This window comes from Leptidea sinapis, chromosome 1, assembly GCF_905404315.1.
Source record: "Leptidea sinapis chromosome 1, ilLepSina1.1, whole genome shotgun sequence".
In the NCBI taxonomy this organism is placed as follows: domain Eukaryota; kingdom Metazoa; phylum Arthropoda; class Insecta; order Lepidoptera; family Pieridae; genus Leptidea; species Leptidea sinapis.
In genome coordinates this window covers 29340943-29367700 of record NC_066265.1, presented here as the reverse complement: position 1 = coordinate 29367700, position 26758 = coordinate 29340943, and the positions used below count along the sequence as shown (strand labels likewise).

At 35.6% G+C, this 26758-nt stretch overlaps 2 protein-coding genes across 3 annotated transcripts in view; one reads left to right on the top strand and one right to left on the bottom strand.

Annotated features, from left to right (window-relative positions):
- Positions 1–19017, bottom strand: part of LOC126965566 (eIF-2-alpha kinase activator GCN1) — a 46316-nt gene extending 27299 nt beyond the window's left edge. The window contains exons 1-15 of one of the 2 annotated variants that reach the window (XM_050809205.1): positions 18889–19017; positions 18713–18815; positions 18297–18492; positions 18042–18216; positions 15616–15780; positions 14176–14428; positions 13354–13532; positions 11421–11618; positions 10315–10476; positions 8757–8919; positions 7452–7775; positions 6106–6299; positions 4455–4633; positions 3279–3408; positions 2183–2263 (exon numbers count right to left, since the gene is read on the bottom strand). In XM_050809205.1, coding sequence (XP_050665162.1) covers positions 2183–2263; positions 3279–3408; positions 4455–4633; positions 6106–6299; positions 7452–7775; positions 8757–8919; positions 10315–10476; positions 11421–11618; positions 13354–13532; positions 14176–14428; positions 15616–15780; positions 18042–18216; positions 18297–18492; positions 18713–18815; positions 18889–18903 — 2517 coding nt within the window. In that variant the 5' untranslated portion in view covers positions 18904–19017. Of the gene's footprint in view, positions 1–2182; positions 2264–3278; positions 3409–4454; positions 4634–6105; positions 6300–7451; positions 7776–8756; positions 8920–10314; positions 10477–11420; positions 11619–13353; positions 13533–14175; positions 14429–15615; positions 15781–18041; positions 18217–18296; positions 18493–18712; positions 18816–18888 lie in introns of those variants that run through there. The other variant, XM_050809208.1, reaches the window with a different exon arrangement.
- An 856-nt stretch (positions 19018–19873) lies between these two features.
- Positions 19874–26221, top strand: LOC126965677 (uncharacterized). The gene is made up of 6 exons (XM_050809400.1): positions 19874–20072; positions 21228–21393; positions 22367–22429; positions 23951–24089; positions 24365–24515; positions 25356–26221. Exons 1-6 carry the CDS (start codon positions 19953–19955, stop codon positions 25920–25922), a joined length of 1206 nt encoding a protein of 401 aa, XP_050665357.1. The 5' UTR covers positions 19874–19952; the 3' UTR covers positions 25923–26221.
- The last annotated feature ends 537 nt before the right edge of the window (positions 26222–26758 follow it).

The following is a 26758-nucleotide window of genomic DNA, read 5'->3' as shown; positions in this document are numbered from 1 at the left end:
TACCTCTTAACGTATAAATAGTGACCATACAACGTCCATAGATCCGTTCACACGTCGATTGTACTGCAAAAAACGTGTACCGCTTATACGTTCAAACGGATACTCGACGGACTTGTCGAATGAACTTTGACGTTTTCGGGCATATGGTATAGCTTTGTCTCCTTCACACGACAAGATGTCATACGTTTTTTATCGAATAGCAACCGAAGAAGCGTTTAGTACCTCAGCGTCTTTTGGAGGGGTGGCAGCGTGGATCCATCAGTGACGTTTAATCACTGTGACAACTGTGTGGAAACTGCGGCTATTCGTTTTTACACGAATGAAAATTTACCATATGAACACCCAATTGACTATACCGTGTGTACGAAGCCTAAGGTAGTCTCTTTTAACGTGTCTTTAATTTATGATAATTTCTCAGACACAATTGGACGTAATTCCAGAAAAACGTTCCAAACCACAATTATGTCGAAATAGAGTTAAGAACACAAAACTGGTCACGTGACTCATATTAACGAACTGACAAAAAATTGCAGCCCTACTGTTACTCTTTAAATGACATCATGACTTAGTAGAGACCCACATGTATGGAATACACTAATATTTATTAAACTTTAAACACGAATTCCTTAAAATGTAATGTTTCTGTTTCTGGCTTGGAACGTTTTTCAGGAACTACGTCCAATCAAAATAACGCTTCTCAATAGTTCTTAGGGCGGATTCGACCAAACACGATTAAGTAAGTAACATGTTTATTTGTTAACAAGGAGAATTTGTTGACATTATAGATGATTTAAATACATTTTAGGTCTCCAAGTCGTGCCCGTTATTGAGAATACAAATATTTGTACATATAGAAATTATAATCACATCATAATAATTATAACAACACAAAATTGATTGCATCTTTAAATAAAGTTAAATTAATCGCATCATGAAGTGACCATATCATTATTAAGAAAAACTATTATAAATGTCATAGTTAAATTAAAAATTATGTTCCAAATACGTAGTTACTAAATACATATTTTCAAAGCTTCAAAGTCATTTTCTTTTAAAGATTCACTGGTCTTATAATAACATTTATGCGCTAAATATATTTTAAGTAATAATATAAACGATTATAACTTTGAATTTATCCCTTGGATATTTTCGTTCCTGTTGTTCCAACGCACTTGCGGAGTACGCTATCTCGGTATTCTTCTACTGTGGTTTAAAAATGAACGATGAAAAAAGAGTGAACGAATGTATAAACAGCCAAAAATCCATGTTCTATAATTTCTTCTAAAGTGACATAAAATGCCATAACAATTAAATTTTTTAGGATAGTGAAATGTCAGCCAGCTTTATTTTATTTTAATTCGTCTTCTAGGTGACAAGTGACGTCTATGTCAACTGTTATTCTCAGTTTAAAATTTTATACGGCTGATATCGTCCGTATAAATATTAACACGCGTATAGTTATATTATACTTAGGTTAGTGGTTAGTTAAATGCGAAATCAGCTTTAATCTTACTTTTTACTAACTCACGATTAAAAACTTAATCTAGTTTGGTCGAATCCGCCCTTAATGAAATATAGTTCTCGTAGTTTATTTAGTACTTGGGTCCACCACTCTAGTGTCAATACCTATGCTAGCGAGCGGCAACTAGATTACTTACAGGTTGCTCCAAAATTATATTATGGAAAATTGATTTATTGAAATGATATTTATAGATTTGTATGAATCGTGGTAACATAGTTCTTAAAAAATTAGTATTCGCCAATATCGGCACACAAATAATTGAGCGTCAATATTTATATATTTTACACCATTATCACACATTATAATGCAATAAAATCATAAAAAAAAAAATTTAGGTACCACTCTATAATTACTTTAAAATATTATGACTATAGAATTTCTAATATATAAAGGCAAGTGAGTGTTAACAGATGGTATTTTTCGAATAGTGGTCTTCACGATTCTACAGGACTGATATAGCACAGAGCCCTTATGTGCACACTGAGCTTTCCAGGTACAGGTGAGATATATATATTTTTTTGATTATTTTTTTATGATAACGGTTAAGCAGGTGTAGCCGTGCGTTCATTTAATGTTGCCATTGTAGCTCCATGCTGTATTTCATGCTTGATTAATTTATAAATACAAAATAAAAGTACGAAAACTATTTTATGAACATACTATTGTGAGCCTCTCCCTAATGGTGGCTTCTTTCGCCATCTGTACTTTGATCGCCTCCTTCTGTTTGGCGCTCATTGGTGTCTGAAAAACAAACAATATTTCCATTACTAAACAATATTTTAGGTAATCTTTATGTAGAATTTCAATTAATACAGCAGTTTACAAGCATGGAATGCAATTCAAATTCAAATATTTTTATTCAAAATAGGATGTGACATCACTTATTGAAAGTCAAAAACTACCACCCATTCCAAAACGAATGCCTCAGACCTGAGAAGAATGGGCGCAACAAACTCAGCGGGCTCATATTGTACAATTAAACTTATTATTTAATAGCCTGAGGGCGGTCACTCCATTCCCAATCTGTGGTATCATTAAGAAAGTCATTTATGTTATAGTAACCTTTACCACACAAACGTTTTTTAACAATTCTTTTGAATAACGTTATACTTTTGTTTGGAACATTTTCTGGGATCTTGTTGTAAAAGCATATACATCGTCCCACAAAAGACTTACTAACTCGACTTAGCCGAGTAGGCATCATAAGTTTATGTCTGTTCCTGGTGTTAACATTATGGTTATGACAGTTTCTGGCAAATTCACTTATGTGCCTATGAACATACATTACATTATCAAGAATATATTGAGAAGCAACAGTCAAGATGTTAAAATGGAGGCATGGACCAGCCACCACTTCCCTGGACAATACTTTAGGGAAGGGAACGACGTATGGCGGATACGACGCCACTACAACAGTGATATTTAAGCGAACATGACGAAGCGTGCTACGAGAACTTATTCAAATAGTAAGAAAGAGTATGTTTCTGTCACGAAATACCTCTACTTACAATAGAAGTTGAAATTATTTTTTTGAATTGAAATATTTCTACACACAAAAGTTACCTCGCATGCATCCACCAGTGATATCGAGTATAAAATATTAATTCGGCTCGCCAATTCAGGATTGCGATTGAGTATATAATATGGCAGTAAGATGTAAATTTATCTTCGTTATCACGACTTCGAACCTAAAGTATCATATACGGGTCTCATTTATGTTGACTCTAGAGGTACCAAATCTCTCCGAGATACACACCTCTTTTAGCTTGCCCTCCTTGCGCCTCTTCTCCTCGATCTCGCGCCGCAACTGCAGTTCCTCCAGCTGCTCCTTATAGCTGTACGCCTTGCTTTCGCGTTTCATATTCATCTCTTTGTTATCCTCATTACTATAACAGTACAAGAACTCAATTAGGATACCTACAACTTGTTTACCAAGCAACAGAATTGGACATCAAATTCAGATTTGGAAATTTATAGGTTATTTTAAAAACAAGCTTATGGGTAAATGAGTGTAATGTAGATAAATATTTCAGATTATACACGTATCGGAACATTACAGCTTAACAAGTTCAAGCAGACCAACATGTCCAAATCACTGCCAAATTAATTCGAGTCCTCTCTTGAGATGGTCGCGGAATGGAGTAAAATGAATCTTGTCCAATACAATAAAAACCCCCAGAAGACTCAAGTTTACGCGTTTACTACTAAAAAAAACCACTTCCCTTAAAGACTAGCCTAGTATCGGAATACTGGGTCTCGAAATCTCAAGCGATTGCTAATTCCGGGGTCACCTGGAAGGCAAAGCCAAATTGGCTTCGAAGAAACTAGGCGTCATAAATAAGGCATGGCAATACTTCAAACCGGCCCACATTCTAGTGCTCTACAAAGCGCAGGTCCGGCCACATACGGAGTACTGCTGTCATCTCTGGTCTGGCGCACCCCAGTATCAGCTTGAACCATTTGATCGCCTCTAATGCACAGCTGCTCGAATTGTTGGAGATCCAGTGCTCTGTGAACGGCAAGATCACCTGGCGTTGCGTAGAGATGTCGCTTCAATGTGTGTCTTCTACCGCATCACTATCACGGGGAGATTTCCAAAGATCTGTTTGACTAGATTCCTTCCGCCGAATTTCTCCTTCGCACGAAACGCCACAAATTACAATATCATCGCCTTCATATGGATGTCTGGCGTAAAGGATTACACAGTGCAGTTTTATACAAGTTAAATAAATAAATAAACGATGATGTATTTTATGGGACAAACTGCAGTAAGGTAGTATGAAGTTAGCTTTCGAATACTGTTCCGCGCACTCGCTGCGCCGATAGGTGTGTAAGTAGTGAAACGAGTGGTCATGTCATAACGTCAAGTCATGGATGTTTGTGCGTATGAAGAAGAGCTGGTGCTCTCGGTATTAACAGAGATGACGGGTACCCGGGTATGACGGACTTGTCGTAGAGCTGGTCGGGCGGCGTGAGGTAGGTGAAGTACTCGTCGCGCGTGACCCGAAGCAGGTCGGGGTCGGCGAGGGCGGCCAGGGCGGTGGTGAGGGCCGCACCTCCCAGAGCCTCACTGCTGCATGCGGCCAGAGTGCGCACCACGTGCCACCACGTCTGCGAACGTCACGATATGTAGGTAGGTACTATTATTACTAACAGGTACTAAATTGAAGATTTGAAGTGATTTATCGTTAGTCTGGCCAAAACTTCTGTTACAAATATTAATGCATTTAAAAGGCATAAAACGTATTTATTTTCTCAAAATTTATTCCTGTAGAATTCTTCTTGGTGTCATTTCTACCACTACCACCACTTGAGATACAAATGCCGCTCTGAGAGAGCAGAAGCGGCGCAAGAAACTCTCCCAGCAACTATTTTTTTAATAATAAAACTTTTATGTGTTTATTTATTGAATTCTCAGCGAAAAATTAAAAGCATTCAATGACTACCTCTAATTTTAATACAGGCATTTAATCGGTGCAACCCCAATGCAAATAATTAAACACTGCTTGTTCTAAAAATATTTTAAACGACTCAAAGTCGGCGTGTCGTTTAGAGCAGGCCATGTCTTCCAAAACTGACTATATTTAATCAGATCTGGGCTAGACGAGGGCCAGTCTTCAGCTCTTATAAAGTCCGGATAGTTGACTACCAGCCAAGTTTGGGTAAATCGTGACTTGTAAACCAGATACAGTCTTGCTCGAAAGTACAAGTTATTTTTTTTTAAAAATTGCTGATAGTTTTCACATAAGGATCTAAGACATTCTGTTGATATACTTTGGCTGATGTGTACACTTCTTTTTATAATAATGAAGCTCTGTGAACCAAAACACGACTGATCAATCACTTGTGAAGTTTCTTTGGAGCTATTAGCGTACATTTTGAGCGGTCATTTTGCTCGTAGTTCTGTTCCTCAAGTTTTTCGGGAGCAAATCAAGACAGCTCTGCAACTGTAGTGATTGATTTATACCATGCCCTGTATCCACAACAAGCCCCAGCTTCAGGTCTTCTTGGATGATACGCGAAAGACACCTTCATTTCTCGCGCAATACAATATTGTTTCTTTACAGGATTTCGGAGAATTCTAGCAGCCTTTATAGTTCTAACACGGCCGCGAAGATCTTTTATAGTCTTCAACAGAGGATGTGTTTGTATATCCATACAGTCCGCAATACGAACATACGATAGATTCCTAGCTTTTGAATTGACACTCATCTGACGGCTCCATAACAATATTATGTAACAGCTGCAATTCTGTTTTTACAACCCCATTCCATTATTGCGATTGAATATTAACTTCGAAAAAATATGCAAAAGGCGGAAAATGCTCGAAGATTTAACATGGTAAAAACATTTCAAAGAATTAAAAAAAAATTGAAATAGAAGAGACATTTTAAGTTGAACCAATATTTCTTGCAGCACTAGTTATCGGTATTCATCAGAATACTTCTTTTTATATCAGAGGGGCCAAACGGGCTAAAGGCTCACGTGATGGGAAGTAAGAAAGCCAAAATATGTCGGAAGTACACCTTTATCTGACATTATACTATTGCAGTTTGATTCATACAATAGCACCAATTACTAACCTCGTCCGCCATGGTGCCCGCGATGTAGGTGTTTCTCAGGTTGTTAGAGTAGATAGCGACGAGTTTCCGGGGCTCCAGCCCCATATGAGTGACCAGTTTGAGCCAGGCGCGCGGGCTGATGGCCACCACGAGGGGGTGATGGCAGCACGGCAGAGCATCCACCGCTAACAGCTCGCAGTCCTCACGAGGATAGTCTATATTTATTGTAACACGAGTCAAGTTAGTTATTATGAAATATTAAAAAGTATTTTTAAATAAATTTCCTCAAAAATTAGACTTCCATGTGAGTTTATCGTGCGGAGAATTATTCTTTTCCGCACTACTGCTTTTTGTTGCATGCAGTGATTTGAAATAAGTTTGATAGTAATTACAGTATGGCGAATGGCGACGAAGTATTATCCGGCTAAGTTTGAAAGCGAACACTTGCCAAAAAAGTAGTGGATTTCGGCTATCTCCGTTTTTAACAAGATCATAGCCGTCATTTGTCAATCTATCCATGACTGCACGTTTCATACATTCAAGTGAATCGCTGTTTTCTTAGAGTTTCGCTAGGCTGCATATAACTCGAGTAGCCTGTGAGCGTGCTACACTAATAAATCGTACGCTGCGAGTCCAGTATAACAACGCCTTCAGAGCACTGTTGAAGCTGCCACGTTTTTGTAGCACGTCAGCTATGATTGCACACGCAGAGATAGATAGCTTTAGCGCCGTCCTACGTAAAAAAGCGGCTTCTCTACTCCGCCGAATTCGAGGCAGCAGAAACAGTTATCTGAAGGCGATAGCGGGGACTCTCCGTATGTTGGCCATTTAATAAAAATAAATATGTCCCTTCGTAGATATAATTACTAACACAATGAGATTATAAGTTTACTAACAATGGATCCTAGTTATCTGAGAATAAAAGTTTTATTATTATTATTATAACGTTTAAATGCACGATGAATGAAAATTAATGAAATGATGCATGAAATTTTTTATAAAAAGTTTTCAGTATAATTTTTTGTATGATATTATTATTTTACAGGTAATTTTAAATATTGAGTTAAATTAAAAATATTTTTTTTTTAAATATAAATAATATGTGAACATATAATTTATATAAATTAATAAACACAATTAAAGTTATTTCTAATTTAGATAAATTATTAGTTAAATGTATAATATATTCTAAGTATAGTTTAGTTTTAGTATATATATTCGTAAGTATAGTTTTGTGACCTAAATGAATTTAAATGATCGAAACGAATTATTATTTCATCAAGCTTGTGTAAAATAGGAAGAGTAAAGGGAAATTTTACTGAAGAAATCATTTAAATACAGTAAAATACACAAATTCAAATACATACCCGTGAAGGCACAAACGGCCTGAACACAATCTAGTATTATTTTCCCGGTGACTTCCCCCTTCTCCTCAGGTCTCTCCTTCACATTGAATATCTTCCCCTCCTCCAGCACTTCGTTCAACTTAAGCACCACGTAGCGCGCTATCTGTGCCCGATCTGCTCTCGCGAGGAAGGTCTTCACTTCTTGCAGAGCAAACGCTCGCACAGTCTTGATTGGTGATAGTAGGACCAGAATAAGTGCCTTGTATATTGGGGAATTTTTATCACTGGCAACAATTGAGTAGTTTTCCAATACTGTTCTGCATAGCAACACCACCTGTATTAGGACTATAAAGGGGTAAATGTTATAGTGCTACCTTAAGGCATATCTTAACATTTATTTTATGATAAATTCAAACTGACAGAAGGTATGAAAGTGTTTAGATAACATTTCAGGTCATAGAAAATCACTCAGGACGACATATCGACGAGGCCTTAGTAAGATGTGCAGCTCGTTTTTATTTTAATACAGCTCGCTAGGGATCATGTTAGGGTTGCCTACAAAAGAACAGTTTTCAAAGGAGCATGGAGTTATGAGGTCACTACAAAAATCCACCAATCAAAAGGGAAACTGTTGACGCCACGCAATTGTTAATGTGACAATGTTCCAACACGATACGAGCGGCAGCTTACAGCTCGCATGCTAATTTAATTAATAGAAATACATGTATTTTTATATCATCATCATCAGCCAGAAGACGTCCACTACTGGACAAAGGCCTCCCCCCAAAGATTTCCACGACGATCGGTCCTGTGCTGCCCCCATGCAACGTATTCCGGCGATCTTGACCAGATCGTCGGTCCATCTTGTGGGGCGCCTACCAAAACTGTGTCTTCCGGTACGTGGTCGCCATTCGAGGACTTTACTGCCCCAACGGCCATCTGTCCGACGAACTATGTGCCCTGCCCACTGCCACTTCAGTTTCGCAAGCATATGGACTACGTCGGTAACTTTGGTTCTCCTATGGATCTCCTCATTTCTGATTCGAGCTCGCAGGGACACTCCGAGCATAGCCCTCTCCATTGCCCTCTGAGCGACCATGAGCTTTCTCATAACGCCCAAAGTTAGCGACCACGTCTGCGTCCCGTAAGTCATCACTGGTATTGGTATATGTATCACTAAGTACTTTTATATAGTTAGTGAATATTATGTCCATAACGTAAAGCTAGATTTACTGTCCACGACGAATAAAGATTTACTACATACTTACGATCTCTTAACCTATTCCGCAATACCCATTTTGTAATTAGTATAGGATATAAAATTACCTTCGTCATTCGCGGCGGCCAGCAGTCGCTCGTGGAGTAGCACGTGCTTGTCTGGGTGGACAAGCGTGTTCCACAACGCCTTGTCTCCGTCGCACAACTCGCGACCCTGCGCCGTCGCCACAAGGCTCAACATTGCGCACACGCCCTCGCTTACCACCGCGTGCTGCCAACATTAATGTTAAACATATATTTTTTTTCTTACGTGTTATACTTAAATGGTAAACAAATACGGCGCACAGGTAACCAGAGATAATTCATTGAGATGGGAAATTATCGCAATACTGAACTCCATGATTTTTATGCAGTGAACGAAAAGTATTGGAGAGAAATAATGCGACGTTTCAATAATTTTATTACTCGAATACTACCGATGATTCATCGACGCTTCTGAAACATGTATTATAGAGTAGGAGTTGGTGTATCTGTTTACTGCAACAGTCTGTGTCTTCTTCTTTCCTTAAATATTCAATACAATTAAGAAAATTTATTGAAGTAGGCGTTACTTTGCGAAATCCATAATTAAATATCCAAATGTTTTAAGTTTTCATTAGTGTTAGACTTGAGTCTAGTCTCGTGCCAGTGTTTGGCGAGTCAACATGTGGATGCTTCGTGTAGGGGCAAAACACGTGTCGAATTGTTTGAAGACAAATATAGGCGGAATTAATACTAAATAAAACTCAAACAATGCGAGCTTAGGAGGTAGAGGAAGTAAGAATTTCCGTGAACGAGCTAATGGGTTTAAAAGAACGGGTTCACATGGTTCGATTTTAGTTACCCAAATGTATATTATTACTTTGATGCATCTACTTTACTCAATAATTGCATCACTCTACACAGATAGTACCTAATTAAAATAAATAAAGTGTCATTCCTTAATATTCTTAATGAATATAGTGATATTGATTTCATTTGATATGAATGACAAATAGCAATCGATTTTACGATTTGAATTGTTTGAACAGACTAACAGTGAGATCGAAATAGTCTAACAACAGTTTGACAACTTCTGTCGCCTCAATTATCTTGTTGATTTTAATTTGACTTGACTGAACTTCATGACTTCAATTATTTGTTCACGCGTTTATTAACAGAACAGATTGTGAAAAACAATCTCATAATATCATGAATTGTTGGCTACCAATATCGAATCGATTTTAATTGCACCGTCTAAACATGTATATTCTAATTCATTTTAAATATTTTGTTGAACTACAAATGTTGATCAATTAAAATAGATCCCTGTGAACACGCTGTTATGAATGCTGTCTTGATGGTAAGAGTAAATAGATAAATAAATATATGAATTATTTCTTAAGACAATTTAGGAATTAATAAGTTTTGTAACGGTATGAGATAGCTTGTTTGATTTATAATAATAAATCAATAAAGATTTATAATTGTATGTATAACTAGGAGAGCCCGAGGGAAGTCAATGAGTGATATTTGTCATATTTAAAATCAAACTTTGGTATAAAATGTTTATTTTTTCTTAATAATATAATAATAAAATGAATAAATGATACTAGCAGACAGAGATAGCGTTGTGACGGGCCCATACCTGCAGCGGTTGCTTCAATGCCTTCTCGACGGCGGCGCGAAGCGAGGGGCAGAGTACCTCCATCTGCTGGGCGGTGGTTCCGCGCTCAACTACCAGCCGGGATATCAGCGACGCATACGAAATCCGTACTGCCTGGCTTGTGCTCTTCGCTGATAGATTTTTCTGGAACATTAGCACAACCTTTTATCAGATGCAACCCTAACAAAATAAATACACGGTGCAACTCTACAAATTGCATCATCATCACTTTTGTGTATTACAATGCACATCAATTTAGTTATTTACCTAATAAAAATGAATATACATAATTTCGTACTTTGAAGATACTGTAAATTTTTAAAGTTCAGTTTATATTCTAGGTTATTTGTTCGAAATGTGCCATCGCTATCATTCAAAGACAAATTAGAGTATCGAAACGTCAAAATGTGATTTTTTATTGATTTTATCACTGAAGTTGGTTCTGTTAATTTTTAAATTTCAGCGAAAATAATGCATTTAAATCATTAATTAATAGCTTCTATTAGTGTAATTCATAGCGTATGTGTTCCTGAAATAACATTAATAATTCGTTCAAGGGAGTGTTTGTATATAAGACACGTAAGAAAAATAGACTATAGGGCCAACAGCCCCATACAATAATGATAAGGATATACTATTGGCGACAATATAAGCTTGGCCGATGTATAAGTATTTTCTTCTATCAGCGCGAGTTCAAACATTAAATTAAAATATGTTTAACTAGGTCACGCAAGTTTCCACCACCAATTACTTATAATTGATTGCCTATTACTTCGCTTAATAATTGATTGCATTCAATTACGAATATGGTATTAGAAGTAACCATACTGGTCAACTGTTGAAGATCTGGCTTGCTGATCGTTTCACGTTTGTGTTAAACACGTTAGTGATCGATTGACAACGTTCAGTACGTTGTCACGAGGTTGTAAAGAGGAGGTTTACTTGTCAGGAGGCAGATTAGAGAGAAACAACATTGTCTATGGAATTAAAGTAAAGTAGACTTGTGGTTATTTGAAACATGATTTAAATAACAAGTTTGTTTCTTTGTGAAAAAGAGTTATTTGTAGATTCTTCTATGTGAGACAAACCTTATAAATGTTAAGTATTTCATCGGGCAGATGTGCGGGCGCACGGCTGCCCCAACGGTAGAGAGCGTGCAGGACGGCGCAAAGCGTGCGTTCGTGCGATTCGGCGTCCAAAATGGCCGACATATGCGCCGCGATTTTGGCAATCAGCACGCCGAACTCTTGTGCGGGTACGTTCACCTCGCTCAGCGTGCCCGCAGCCTGTCAAAAACACAACCAATAGTGCAATTTACTTCGTATTAGTAATTCATGCAACTGTTGTGTAATAAGGGGTATTAAAACACGAATGAGGATTTATCTCACGAGGCGAAGCCGAGTGTGATAATAGAATCACATGAGTGATTTAATACCTAACTATCAACAGTTGCATACAAGACTTTATCTGCACCCAGAACATAAATCCTCTAAAAGATTCTGAAACAGCTTACTGCTAACATTAAAACAGCCAGTCCTAGTAGTAACCTAATATCATCCATTAGGTACTACAAATAAACTAAGTACTTATTAATGAAAGAATTATTTATTTTAGTAGTAATTTACATTTTGTATAGTGCAATTATTAAAATTCACTTGAATATTATGTTCTTTTGCAGCGTTTAAAATGAATCGTTCATTTTTTGTAAACAAAACAATAAAAATATCGAAGAAAATGGCGGGGATTCGAATAACCTACTTTTTTTTTACGGCGCGCGACGTTCTGGTAGTGTGGAACGCGCGTAAACGAAAATGTTCTTTTTTTGAAATTCATACAGATACCACGCATCGAGCAATAAAAATGTGGCTGTTTGTTGAAACTCTTTAAGCATGAAGGGATTGAAAAAAAATATAAGAGTGTTGTTATGAAATTCAGTACAACACTCGTTTGGATGATGTAATGGTTATTAGAACATTGGGTGTTTTAATGTTGGCAATAAGCTAACTGTTTCAGAATCTTTAATAGAGGATTTAAAGCATGGGTGTAGATAAAAATATTTATTCAACTCATTGGAACTGTTACCAGTGGGAGGCTCTTTTGCAGAGGATGCCGGCTAGATTATGGGTACCACAACGGCGCCTATTTCTGCCATGAAGCAGTAATTTGTAAACATTACTGTGGTTCGGTCTGAAGAGCACCGTAGCTAGCTATTACTGGGAAAATGAGACTTAACATCTTATGTCTCAAGGTGACCAGCGCAATAATTGTAGTGCCGCGCAGAATATTTTGGTTTTTCAAGAATCTTGAGCGGCACTGCATTGTAATGGGCCTTACCCATCAATTCTACTTGTCCCGTATTTTCATGAAAAAAACTGTTTATAGTATACAAGATATAGTACAGGATCTGATGGTATTTATCCCGTATTCTATAAAAACAGTTCTGTTGACAATAATTTATAACGCATCTCGAAATGATAGTATGCTACCAAGTGTAGTTACTTGGAAATAAAAAAATCAGCACTCCTACTAATTCTATTCTCATATTTCATGACAAACAAAACATTTGTTTGATCGCAACGTGCTTATACAGAAGGTAAGAAATGCGTATTGTTTTCAGAAAATATTTGAGTACTCTTAAAATTATATTGTTGTATAGTTGTCGCCCGAGCCGTACCTACCGTGAGCTAAGCGGTTAAACTAATACCAAAGAATTCTAACCAATAATTAACGTTTCTCAAGGTTCGAATTTAGGACCATTATCGTTTACATTATTTGATGGAATTGAAATGCATCCAAATGACCTTTTTATAAAATTTACTGGAAAATGAAATTAATTTTAAAGTCAATATTATATCGATATGTCATTGATATAATAGGTCAAGTCTTCCCGATTGTGATGTTGTTGCAAGAATTTGCTCTATGTATCTCTTAAGTTGCAGACTCTTTTACTTCACTAGGTTCGCACAGAAGGAAAGCTACGATTAAATCATTAAATACGATAGTTTTGCAATAAGTACATACATTAATAACAGCTATTTTATCCTCGCTAGACGTGAGCTTCCCGCTGGCGCCGTCATACTCCGCGAAGGTGGCTTTAAGCAGCAACTCAGCTGCTGCGAGTGTAGAGCATCGATGTGCAACCCGCGACAGTGCGCTCATAGACGCCGCGCGGGTCCATTCGTCGCGAGAGTGTGTGTTCACTGAAAACAATATGACACTTCTTTAAGTGATATCCTATGATAATAAGTTCTGTAAGAAAATGACTTTAACGTGTGTAATTTATCTTTTGATTTTATTTGTATTTATATAAAATTATAATATTGACTTTAAAAAAAAATCAGTAATCACCAATTTTACAACTCAGTAATATATGTATATGTAAGGCAGGAAGTTGAAGCAAGGAACTGTAATTTCATATTGTGTTTTGAGTAAGAAAAAAAAGTGTGTGTGCACTTATGTATGCACGCAAGAAGTTATACTTCTTTGGCGTAACAAAGGTAAAAATCATTAAAATTATTTATTCCTCATGCTATTCTATGCTTGTGGAAAGAACAATATTGTAAAAATCTTGCAACGATGGCTTTGACAATTAATAATTAAATAACGAATACGGCTGTTCAAGCCTGTCTTGAACTCTTTGCCTATCCTCATAATGGATGATGAAACCAAAAAAAATAGCGAATGTCGCAAACGTCAGAAAATTTTAAGAACCATCTTCACCCTGTTTACCCTGGAACAACTTCTGTGTTAAGTGATGCGCGCCCATCTTAAAATTTGACTCTCATCATTTTTTCATAACGCGCCTAAAGAAGTATAACTTCAAATATAAAAAGGTTACTTTACCTATTAAACTTTTCCCAATATCAACAGTCAGCTCATCTAGGTGTACATTGAGGTTGTCCACCACTTCACCTACTGCCTCAATTATTGTCTCCGGACTCCTGAGCATTGCTTTGTGTAATGCCGGCAGCAGTGTACTCTTTATGTCAGACTTGTCCAACAGGTGAAGCAGATGAGAACATCCACGGATGTGGTTTGGATTGGGCCTTGATTTGACGCTAATCAGACTTTTTATGAAACTCTCCAACATTTTGGCCTGCAACAATTTTTAATAGTTATAGTATATATATGGGCTTTTTTCCTTACTTTCAAAGGATGAGCTAATAGTAGCACCATATAGTTATACTACTGTGAGTTACTATGAGTTACCATGTTCGACCCAGGGTGAAGGGGGATTACTGGCCACTAGATGAGTGAAAAAAATTTTCTATGTCTTCTATTAGCTACACAATGATCCTACTATTATTAAAATTTCTGTTATTTTTATTTGTAGCCTTCTCCGCAAACCTTTATTTGTTATAACATTAATATCACGGGGTTAATAAAAATGAAGAGTTCCCTCATTAGATAAAACCTGAAGGCTTGTCATGGGATGAAACTGGCAAAAATCTAATGTAGTTCTAATGCATATCAATGATATTGTTGGACTCCAACATTCATTGCTATGTGGATGCAGTACTGGAGATATGGTGTACGCAGGCCATCCAGGTCTGTCTCGGGAAATTGTAAACCACTCCCATAAGAAACTTGTGACAATCCCGCGGTCATATAGAATGCAAAGTCAAACTGGCTTTAAGGAAGCTGGGCGTCAACAATAGAGCACGGCAATACTTCAAGCAAGCCCATATTCTAGCACTCTACAAAGCGCAGGTCCACCACATATTGAGTATTGCTGTCATCTCTGGTCTGCTGCACCCCAGTATCAGCTTGATCCATTTGACGACGTGCAACACAGAGCTCGAATTGTCGGAGATCTGTGCTCTGTGAACGGCTAGATCACTCGGTGTTGAGTTGAAATGTCGCTTCACTGTGTCTTTTACCGCATCTATCACGGAGTATTCTGGAGAGTTGTTTGAGCTGACTGACACACCACAAATTACAACATCATCCCCACCATCTGGATGTGAGATGTTCTTCCATAGTGCGATTTTCAAAAAACTTTCTTCCACATTCCACCAAGCCGCGGAATGAACTTCCTTGTGTGGTGTTTCCAGGTCAATACAAACCTTTACCTTCAAAAAAAGCGCGTATAACTTTTTAAAAGGCCAGCAACACTCCCGTAATTCCTCTGGTGTGGGTGAAGGTGATCATTTAACATCAGGTGACCCATATGCTCTTTTATCCTCTTCCATAAAAAAAATCCTGGTTGTTAACTAGAGCTAACATGTATATCATGTGCATAAACTCAATTAGTTAATAAAAAAAAAATTCAAAATTCACTACCTTATGCTGTAAGATAATTTCCTGGTTATTGACATCTTTATAATGTCTACACAGTGCTGAGAATGTGATGCACACATGAGGCCCAGAGTCCGGTGCTTGTGATAACAGTACTTCAACCCAATTGCTAACTTCCTCTATGCCAATAGTTTTCCAGGCATTGTGTAACTGAAACAAGAAGAAATACATTATCATTAGAAGCAGATATAGTTCTTTTTTAATATTATATATTTTTGCAGTCTGTTTGTTCAATAAATCCTAAATTACATGCCCTGACTTTATTTTAGCTCACTATAGATCTCCAGAAGTTTTTATTTTAATATATGGAACTATGAAGAATTTTGTATACATTACAACTGTGATGTCAAACACACCTTGTTAAGAATGTGTCACTAGCACAAACATTGACACGAAACAGTTATACTAAGATATGTTAGTAAGTATGATAGATCTGGTTCCCTCGTTAGAAATAGTTTTCTTGCATACATTGCATTCCATTTTATTTATTTTGTTTACGCAAGTCTTAAACAAAAGAATTTTTAAGTAACTGTATATTGCTGATATTTATAGCATTTGTATGACGCTGACATCACAGAGACAAATAGCTAGAATAATTTATTATATACTGCAGTAAGTGCAGCACAGTTAGTAAACATTCTGTCCGTGTATAGGCACTAGAGTTTCAAGAAACTAAAAAATCATCTTATATGGATAAAATAAGTTAGAAAATTAGTTATTTTTAAAGTGATATGTAAATAAATGAAAGTGGATTTGTAACTAAAACTTATGAACAGTGTGGGACTCAAATCCGCAACCTCTAGGGTTGCCTCCGAGCGCTCTTTCAACTGAGCCAATCGTTCAAGTGATGCAAGGTTTGTAAATCTTGATATGTCTTGTTCAACTCTCTGGTTGTGGCTCCATTAGCCGAATTAACACTCAAGATATTCATAACATTTTAAATAAGAGTACTGCCACCATACAACTTTTTATTCACAGTCACAGAAGGGTTTAATCATAATGTATAGGTTATCACGGGCTACTATCTGCAACTCGACGACTATGGCGCGCCTATTTTGCGTGGTGAGGTGGGCGGCTAATCTTGCCATCCCAGCTCCTCAAGGTAGTTAATCAAACCTCTGATGTCACCCATGACCTCGGGGAGAGTCCTCGGTGACCCCAGGTGTTTGGCATAATCATAATTTAATTGTATATTTAGAGTTGTCCCCTAAATATATATTTAGAGTTGTCTCCTATTACAATAACCTCCTGCAATTTGGAATTAACCAAATTGACTCCACATTTATTGACATGGCAATTCAAATCAATTTTGCATCAAAGAGTGAGACTGGTTATTATATTTCCTGGTGAGTATAGTTATGTACACATAATATCTACAGCTAAAAAATTATAATTTTTATGCATTATAGTTTTAAATAAAAAAACATTTGTTATAAGACACATGTTTGAAAACCAATTTCCAACAGTAGAAATAGATTCTCTGATTTGAACTCAACTATTAAGAGGACTATATTAATTTAAAGAATTAAAATAAATGCTTCTTTAATTATTTGGTGTTTTAAATCCCTTAAACATTAATAACAAATTATCACATGCCTGCTTGAAGATTAGTAATAACATGTTATGGACTGGAGTCATGCATTCATCAATAGCATTAACCATTATCTATCTATAGATATAAAAATGAATTGCTGTTCATTGCTGTCTTGCTAAAACTCGAGAACAGCTTTTTTTTTTTTAAATATGTGACGAGACGAGCAGGATGTTCATGGTAATTGATACACCCTGCCCATTACAATGCAGTGCCGCTCAGGATTCTTGAAAAGCCCAAAAATTTTGAGCGGGACTACAATTGAGCTTGTCACTTTGAGACATAAGATGTTAAGTCTCGTTTGCCCAGTAATTTCACTAGCTACGGAGCGCTTCAGACCGAAACACAGTAATGTTTACACATTACTGCTTCACGGCAGAAATAGGCGCCGTTGTGGTACCCATAATCTAGCCGGCATCCTGTGCAAAGTAGCCTCCCACTGGCTGGACCGATTTGGCAAATTTTGGTCTTGAATTATTTGTGGAAGTCCAGAGAAGGTTTAAAAGGTGAATAAATAGGAAAATGCTGCTAAATTAAATAAAAACAACAAATTTGTTTTTCCTTTGATGATACATAATTTCTATGAGAGAATTTATTGACGCACAATGTGGTTTGACAGTTCTGCTGTGAAACAATTTCATTACGACAGCAGGGTGCATATTTTATGAAGTAATTGTTTATGTTATGATATATTATTGAAAAGTTCATATAAAAACATTATTTTATTTACTATATACAGAACAACTTCTGTTGGGTCAACTTGGGTTGGGTTAATAAATATATTGTAGTCTATCACTTTAATAAAAAACAAATAACTCACCATAGAATATGCTTTTCCAATCTTCTTCTTGTCACCATATGCAATAACAGTAGTTAATAGATTGGCTTGACTAAGCACTATAATATTATAATCAACAGGTTCTCCTTTCAAACCATTTTCAACAAGTACTGTAGTCCACCTCAGAGCATATAACCCGCTCTGACTTAAATTCTTACTAAAATATAAAGAAAACTAATTTGAATTAATCTTTTTAATAATAATTTTACTAAACACATGATAAGATTGTACACATACGATGTAACTGTGTTCTTTAAAACTTCTGATATTTCAAGAACAACAGGTAAAAAGTTCTTTAGAGTCCATTCTCGGTGGTTCTTTGTTAAGTAGGCTAGGAGTGCTTTTACATATGATTGAGATGTTGTATCCCTGTAGCGGTGTAAAGTCAATGTTAAAACTCTACAGATGAAACGCACAGCTGGTTCGGTGATCCCTGTAATATAAGGTTAAGTTTATTATAGAACAAAATATTAATGAGAAAATAATATATAGTAGATTTCTCAGATTATATACCTGGTACCTAGTAAGCCAATGCATCTTTATTGTTAATGTTTAACTTGTTATCATACAAATTATCAATAAGGTTAAGACTATGAGAGTTTTCATATTGAAGTTATTTATATATTTTTTTAATTCTATTATGTTAATATTACCTGGGGACGAGAGAACATCTTGAATTTCTTCAATAACAATACGCCTTTCTTTTATGCTTGAGGTCTGAATCCTAAATGGAATATCCCTCAGTTTCTTTAAAACCTAAAAGTCAAAGGAAAAATGAACCAGGGATCGTAAAAATTGTTTATAACAAGAGGCAAAAAAGAGTTATTACCTCTGCGTCACCCATATTTTTCTTTACATTTATCTATTTATTCGGTATTCTTCAATACTTGGTACAAAAAACCAATATAAGCACAAAGCAGTAAGCACACGTCTTTAGCGGTGGCCGGTGACAGTAGCTATACAGAAAAATTTAAATGATAGCAAAATGACACCGTCATTGAAGTATAAACACGATATATGTCATCTGTCAAAAATTTATGACAATACAAGTATTTCATTTATCAACTTGTTTTACAGCTCTGGTTTCAAGCTTTTTTTTCATAAAGTTATTCGGTGGAGTTGTTGGTAGTTTTCCAATTACAGAGCATAATGCGACTCATTGCCGCACAATGCCGTATTTGCTGATGCTTAATTGGAACATGAATTAGTTAGTTAGTTTAATTTAATTAAATTAGTTTAATTAGTTAATTAGTTTTAAAATGCACCAGCAGAGTGCGTGTGTACTAAGTTCAGTATTGAAAAAAATATTCATAGAGTTACCAATATAAAAAGAAAATAAGATGTTGCCTTCTTCATTTTGATAAATATGTTCATTTTCACGAAAACATTTATGATGTCTGCTTCATTAAATGATTCGATCAAGCCATTGCAATATTGACTCTAGAGGGATTGTTGCGTACTAAAAGATTTATAGCAAACAACGGGCAGCCTAGCACAGAACACTTACAATTTTTCAATAAAAATATGTATAATTTTCAAAAATAAATATTAGAACAGTTCATGCATTTTTAATCTTAATTTTTTTTTAAATTGAGGTGGTAGATCTACCAATTTTGCATTTTACATTCTACCAGCTTCTACCAACATTTGGCACATAATCTACTAATTTTCTAAAATTCGTGTTGGCAACACTGTGTACAGTACCCAAACAGTGGCCTATGGACTTGCATCCCGTGCCACTAAATAAATTAAAAAAAAAAAAAAATACCCAAACAGTGGCCTATGGACTTGCATCCCGTGCCACTAAATAAATTAAAATTAATTACCCAAACAGTACCTACCTACCTACTACCTACCGACAATAAATTACATAAAAAAGAATCATCAAATAATATGGCTAAAATGAAAAGGTTCGAAGAGTTAAATCAAATACAATTTTTTCTTGATGATGTAGATAACGAAATAACCATGTTATTACAAAGTCTGCAATGGGATAGAAACAAACTTATATCGGTATGAAAATTCAACATCTATTTAAATTTTATTATCATCATAGTATCATAATGTTAAATAGTAGAAAGGTAATGATTGAGAATGGTCGAGTATATAAAAGTTTATTTAATACTCTTCTATTTTTTTTTATAAATAGCCTTGCTATGGAAATAATTCCAAGTGGATTCACTCAGAACGACCATGAAGTTAGCAGTGAACTGACAAAATTTCTCTTTTTCTAATGTCACGTAAAGAAATTAAGAAAAATCTATCTTACTAAAATATCCTTAGACAAATAAAAGTTTTTTGTTAACTGCTAACTTCAAGTTCGTCGCTCAGGCTGAAATCTATAGAGTTAACTTTATTATGATTTGGGAATTTTAATGCACTTAAATCCTAGGATCTATTGTGCCCCCTTCTTGAGCTAACGCGCCTGGTCTCAACTTGGAAGTTAAGCAGGAGAATCGAGGCTACTAACTAGGATATACGTTACTGTGCCAGGATTTTTAAAAGTTGTAGGATATTCAGCGGGTCCAGGCAGGGCACATCCTCTACTTTAAGTGAAGGTGTTTTAAGACACCCCAGCCTGATTCTGGCAATGGATTCGCATTCCAGAAGAATGTGTATGGGGTCTTCAGTGGCTTCGCAGCAGAATCTGCACAGGTTTGATTCACTAAGACCCATTCTGGCTAGGTGCCCATTCAGCTTGCAATGGCCACATAGGAACCCCGTGAGGGCTCTCAGTTGTGGACACAACATGTCCAAGCCTATGCATTTTTTGGCACACTTACATTTATAAGAGCGAACTTAGACTTTGCTCAAACTTTACTTACATAAACATTAACTGATTGTGATAAAACACGAACTTTACTTTTTTATTCGGCTGTCTTAGCTTAAGCTCAGTATAATTTCAGCTGTCTATGAAACTATCTAAACTATCTACTATGAAAACGAAATAAAAGCTAAGGTTAAGGGTACATGGTTGGTTGTAATTGGTAAAGCAGCTTTATCAGTTCAGGGTAGTCCTTCTTCACTGTAACTAACGTAATCTATTGTGATAGCCACTGTTAATTATAGCTCACTGCTAAGATAAAATCCTTTTCATGAATCCCGTCTCATGTATAGAGGTGTTTTTTCATGATCTATTTAAATTATTTTATTGTTTTAACTTTTCAGGATGTTACAAAGACTGCTTGCATTTACAATCATCATCACACAGTTCCCAGCAGTAGTAAAGTATCTCATGAAGAAAAATGCTTCTTAAAAACAGAAGGCTATTGCAGTAATGATAAACTATTGCCTGAGCCTTTTGATAACAATTCTGACACAATTGTTCAATTAGGTAATAAGACAACATTATTTTTGTTATTATTGTCTTTCTGAAGTTATTTATTGTTGAGTGTTGATTTGGAGGTAAAAATTATGATATATTACTTGCTGGAAAAGAAAATATTTGAAAATAAATTATATCAAACATAAAATTCTACTACTAAAACTATTCTACTACTGAAAACTAGAGAAATTGTTTGGTATTTTAGCTTAACTATTCTATGAGTGTTAAAGTTCCACATAAGAAATGTATGTCATAAAATAATGCCAGAAAGATTGTCAGAGGATGTGAAACTACAATAGTACTTACATTTCACGAAGTTTATTTAATTTTCTCATTAACCATGTTTGGAAGGAGTAGATTTTGTGAGAATAACTTAAAGAAAATCACAGGCCACTAATTTAAGTCCCTTGCTGATTCTCTGCCCTTGGACCATTGCATCATGTTTGTAATCAAGGCACCATGTGCCATTGCTTAGTGTTAACTTAAAATATCAATGGAAACTTGATTATCAACCCTCAGTTATACATTTCCACATTGTAACCTTGCAGTATTTTTGAATTATAAATATAAATACAAAAGTATAAAGAAAATTAACATAAATACATAGTGGTTTTAATAAGAGACCTTATTGTTTCATGAACACTACTTTTCCATTGCACTTAATTATTTTAATAAACACCCGGCATTATGTATTATACAATAGTATGTACAAAACCTGCTCTTCATAGATTTACTTATCTGAAGACCTATTGACAACAATTAGTTCAGACAATTGGGTGTATACCATATATTGCATTGAAAAAGATTTAATTTATTTTTTTTATTGAAGAGATGGACAAACAAGTCTACTGGTCACCTGACGATAAGTGATCACTACCACCTTACAATACCAGAGAAATCACAAGAGTGTTGCTAGCCTTTAAATACTATAATACAATAATGTAATACTAAAGCAGATATATCTAGTTTAATGTTTTTTCAGGTTCAGATGATATTAGAAATATAATCGATGTTGCATCTAAAAATGATCCATTATTTAAAAGAGGTGTGTATTATACTATTTATAGTCATTATATTATGTTCCAAGTTAATAAAGAATCATAAAACTGTATAATTACAAAGATTTACAAGCACAGTTTATGCCAGGATCCATTATTTTTACCATCAGAACTAAGTGGGAAACAGAACCACATGTATGACTGAGTAATTTTTTTATTTAGAGCTTAATGACTAACGCCCTTATTCATAATAGTCTGCTAACTTAAAGCATTGCTACTTCTCACTCTGTCTTCTTCTATTGACCTAAGTCAGTATGAGAAAAAACACTCCTTAGCATCTGTTTAAAGTTAGCGGACCATTATGAATAAGGGGGTAATACTTCATATTGCCTTATTATGTACAATATTATAATATGTTCATTACAATAATTACATTTGTAAAACTTCTTAAAGAGAATCCAAGTAAATTACAGATAGCATTCTGATAATTGTCTAGATTTGTCTGTTAACTGTCTTACAAAATTAAGTACTTAACCAAATTTCTTATTTTAAATTTGTTTTTAATAAATATAATTAATTTTGTGTAACATTTTCAGTGATATCTCCTTTGCAATACTCTCTCACTTAGTTTGGTATTACAAATTGTTTATGTATCCTTTACTAATATTATAGCGATTTTAGTTTTTTTAGTGTACCCAAAATATGATTAAGAACATATATGAAATTTGTTAGAAAATGTGACCTTCTTCTATAAATATGAGAAAGCTTACAATTTAAGTAAAGTCCCAACTGCACGAGGTGAAGAACTATATAATACAGTTAGAAACACTAAACTCAATTATTTTTCAGCAGCCACATTTTTTTATACACTCCTAGTACAAGTATTCCTAGTTTTATTCCATGATACAGGGCAGAAATATAAATAAAAAGACTATATTCTGTGCACTCATGTAATTAAATTCAGCCATTATTCTTGTGTGGCTGTTATACAAAAACATACATTCAATTCGTATTTTTTTATGGATCCGTAAAATCACGGATGATTGCACAAACACCCTTATTCGAAGTTTTAAATATAAAGTATCTAAATGACATTATAAATCAACCATCGCTCCCGAGGCGCCCATTTTTTTCTGGGCCCTTTAGATCTCTAACATCCACCATGGGGCGTTATCGCCCACTTTGACGTCGCACTAGACCAAAGTTACAAATACAGTTCCTATTTGATAAATTCAGATAGTCAGATAATGATATTTTAAGAAAATATTTATTTTGTTTGGATTCAGGCATAATAATTCGTGCCCATTCTTCCAGACCTGAGTCATACTTAGTTGGTAAAAGATGCATAGAAACCTTACATCTCTGCGCAATACCAACAGGTAGAAGCGCTCAGATAGGGCTGCATCGTAGATGATTAAAATGCCAGGAGATAGTAGTAGTCGAATCTTAGATGAGCGCTCAACTTCATTAATAACAATATTTTGAGTCGCGTTTATAATATAATAAAAAAAATGGCATCTGAAACTAGAACAGTATTCGTTATATAATATTTCCTCAACTCGGGAAAGGCTGTGGGTCGGCCACGCATCCTCTGACGGTGGAGCGTCTCCAAGCAACCTTCACAGCGGACGAGCGGCACGCGATACACGATGCTGTGGTTCGCACCGCCCCTGCCCGCCATGATCTCTCCGACCTCGCTCTCCTGGAGTGAGTATACCTACCATTATTGAAATGTATCTTCTCAAGATGGTGCGACTTACATCATCAGTTTCATAAGAGTTCAATTGAGGAAGGCCGAATGAAACCTTTATGTGTTTGGGATATTGTTAGTCTGATGTTATCTCAATAGCTATTTACCGTTTAAAGTTATGACTATATTTTAACGTTACGCAAACTCGCCTATGTCGATATTTTAAAGAAACTTTTCATGATTTTTAAACAATGTGATAGTTCTGCTAGTTTTCTACGTTTTTATGTTAAAGTGGCAGCGCAGTCAAGGAGGAAGGTAAAACGAAGAGTCGAGTTGAGATACTGGCCGAACTGCGCAACATGAAGCGGCGTCGCGCCAAGTATCGGGTCGCTGCTAAAACCAAGAACTACTCCGACATTCTGCGGGACGTCATTAAGACACAGGTGACTGCATTACTTTTTCAACCTGGATTTTGATTGAATTAGTTGGTCAATTAATCTTAATGGATTTGCGACGGTATTTTTGCAAACTCTATGGTCCAATTTTACACCGCAGGATACTTTCGCGGAGAAACGATTCGGAAACGGAGTCAAAATTTTATTAGTTGTATCTCTACCATGTATTGGTCCGGGTGTCGTAATGCGGGGTTTGCCGCCTTCATAGTATTTGTATAATAAATGTTAATGTATTATTGCTTTTGGGGGTTACCCCCTATTTCGATTCTCCTGTATGAATCCACCTCAAAGCGCTCACTGATACTTTTCAATCCCTAGTCTTGATTACCGGTAAGTAACTCTATAGTTACCTACCTATAGGTAGCTTCATATAGGATTGTATATTATATAATGTGTTGGTTTCCAAGGAAATCGTCCTTGCACATAAATCAATGGGATATATTATGTTAACGGTATCGATTGCTTTCATTCAAAGCTGTTTGTAGTCGGTAGTCTCCCTAAGTCAACAATAGAAAAACAACTTACTACCTGTAGGTAACAAACGTTAAAAGGTAGGTAACCTGTAGGTACAAAAAAACAGAAATCATGAAGAATTTAGTACAGCACCTAAAGTGTTCTATATTCTCCATGTTTTTTCAGATAGCACTTATTTTGGATATGCTGCATTACCTACTGGTACAACACTTCAATACATATTTCTTTAATGATTAACAAGTCGTTTTAATTGGTACCTATTCATTTAAATACTGAATTAAATTACTTTTTTCGAATATTGTACAATAGAAGTATTAAACATGCTTAATAATTTTACTGAATAAAATTTTTCAGATGGAGCTCTATACCGAAACACAGACGCATAGCAAAAATGGATCGAAGCAGCAAATTAAGAACGAAATACACGATATATCAACTTCTGTTCTTCATATTAAAAGAGAAAGGAGTTCCTCGACAGAAAACTATAGAAAAAGCGTAGATAGAATCCATAATCATCGACATATAGATATTAGTAATGATAGGGATAGAAGACCGAGATATGACGAAAGGAGTAGAAAATACGATAGAAAAAGTGATCAGCGTCAAAGAGACGAAAGATCCGAAAAGTCAAAAGTTTCTTATTCCAAAAGCTATGATCACAACAGTTACTCTAGTTCTTATAGGAATGGGAGTCGGGGAGATTCTCACAGACATAAGAACTCAAGAATTGACGACAGTAGGTATCATGATAGACATTCTTATGAAAAAATAAAATATGAAGAGAAGAGATCAAGACAGAAGGATTTTATTAAATGTGAGCCGAATTTTGGACATATTCATGAGAAAAGAAAGAACGAAGAAAAGAAAATACCAAGAGATCGGGAATCAATAAAACGAGAACCTGATTACTCTGGATATTAAGATAAACATAAGGGAAGTAGATATTAGGAGGAATACGAGAATAATATGAATTAGAAAGATAAAAGCAGTTTTTGTAGTTGTTTGATTTGTAGTCATGATTCAAAAGTGCTTAGTTAAAGCCTAATTGCATAAAATTTATTTGACTTTAACTTTGTATGTAGCTTGGGGATGTATACTACTAAAATACTTCTGGAACATAACCGATGCTGTATCGTCTAGAGATCGGACTTACGTGTGATACTAAGATGTGTAAAAATACATTTGTTAATAAAGGCATAAAGGCATTTCTTTTCTCAAAATTGATTTCTTTAGAATTCTTTTTGATATCGTTTCTAATCCAACTACCTCTTCGGAAACAAATGGCGCTCTGAGAGAGAAGAAACTTTCACAGCATTTTTTTTGCGCTCTTTTTAAATAAAATATATAGTATATATATATATATATATATATATATATAGTGCTACTAAATCTTAGGGTTTGGCAGGCAAAAATGAATGCTGTGGTAATGCATTCATGTATTTATTTCCTCTGATACATTTCTCTGTCCAGAATGAAGACTACAAGATAGATCAGGTTCATATTGAAATATGAGGGTCAAACTAAATATTCTTAAAAAATCAAAAACTCGTTAAACCAAGTTATTAGTTTTATTTTGTCTCTTCAAAATTGTGTACATTCACTGCAGTACAGTTTTTTATTGGAAAAGGAGGACAAAGAAGCGTACGGGTCACCTAGTGCTAAGTGATCACAGCCTACATTCTATTGCAACACCAGAGGAATCACAGAAGCGTTGCCGGCCTTTAAGGAAGGTGGTTTTTATAAACGTGGTTTTTTCC

Coding starts and splice junctions, on each gene's coding strand:
- LOC126965677 (XM_050809400.1), top strand. CDS start 19,953: ATGGCTAAAATGAAAAGGTTCGAAGAGTTAAATCAAATACAATTTTTT. Junction 22,430..23,950: donor TGATCCATTATTTAAAAGAG/GTGTGTATTATA, acceptor AACTCGGGAAAG/GCTGTGGGTCGGCCACGCAT. Junction 24,516..25,355: donor GGGACGTCATTAAGACACAG/GTGACTGCATTA, acceptor AAAATTTTTCAG/ATGGAGCTCTATACCGAAAC.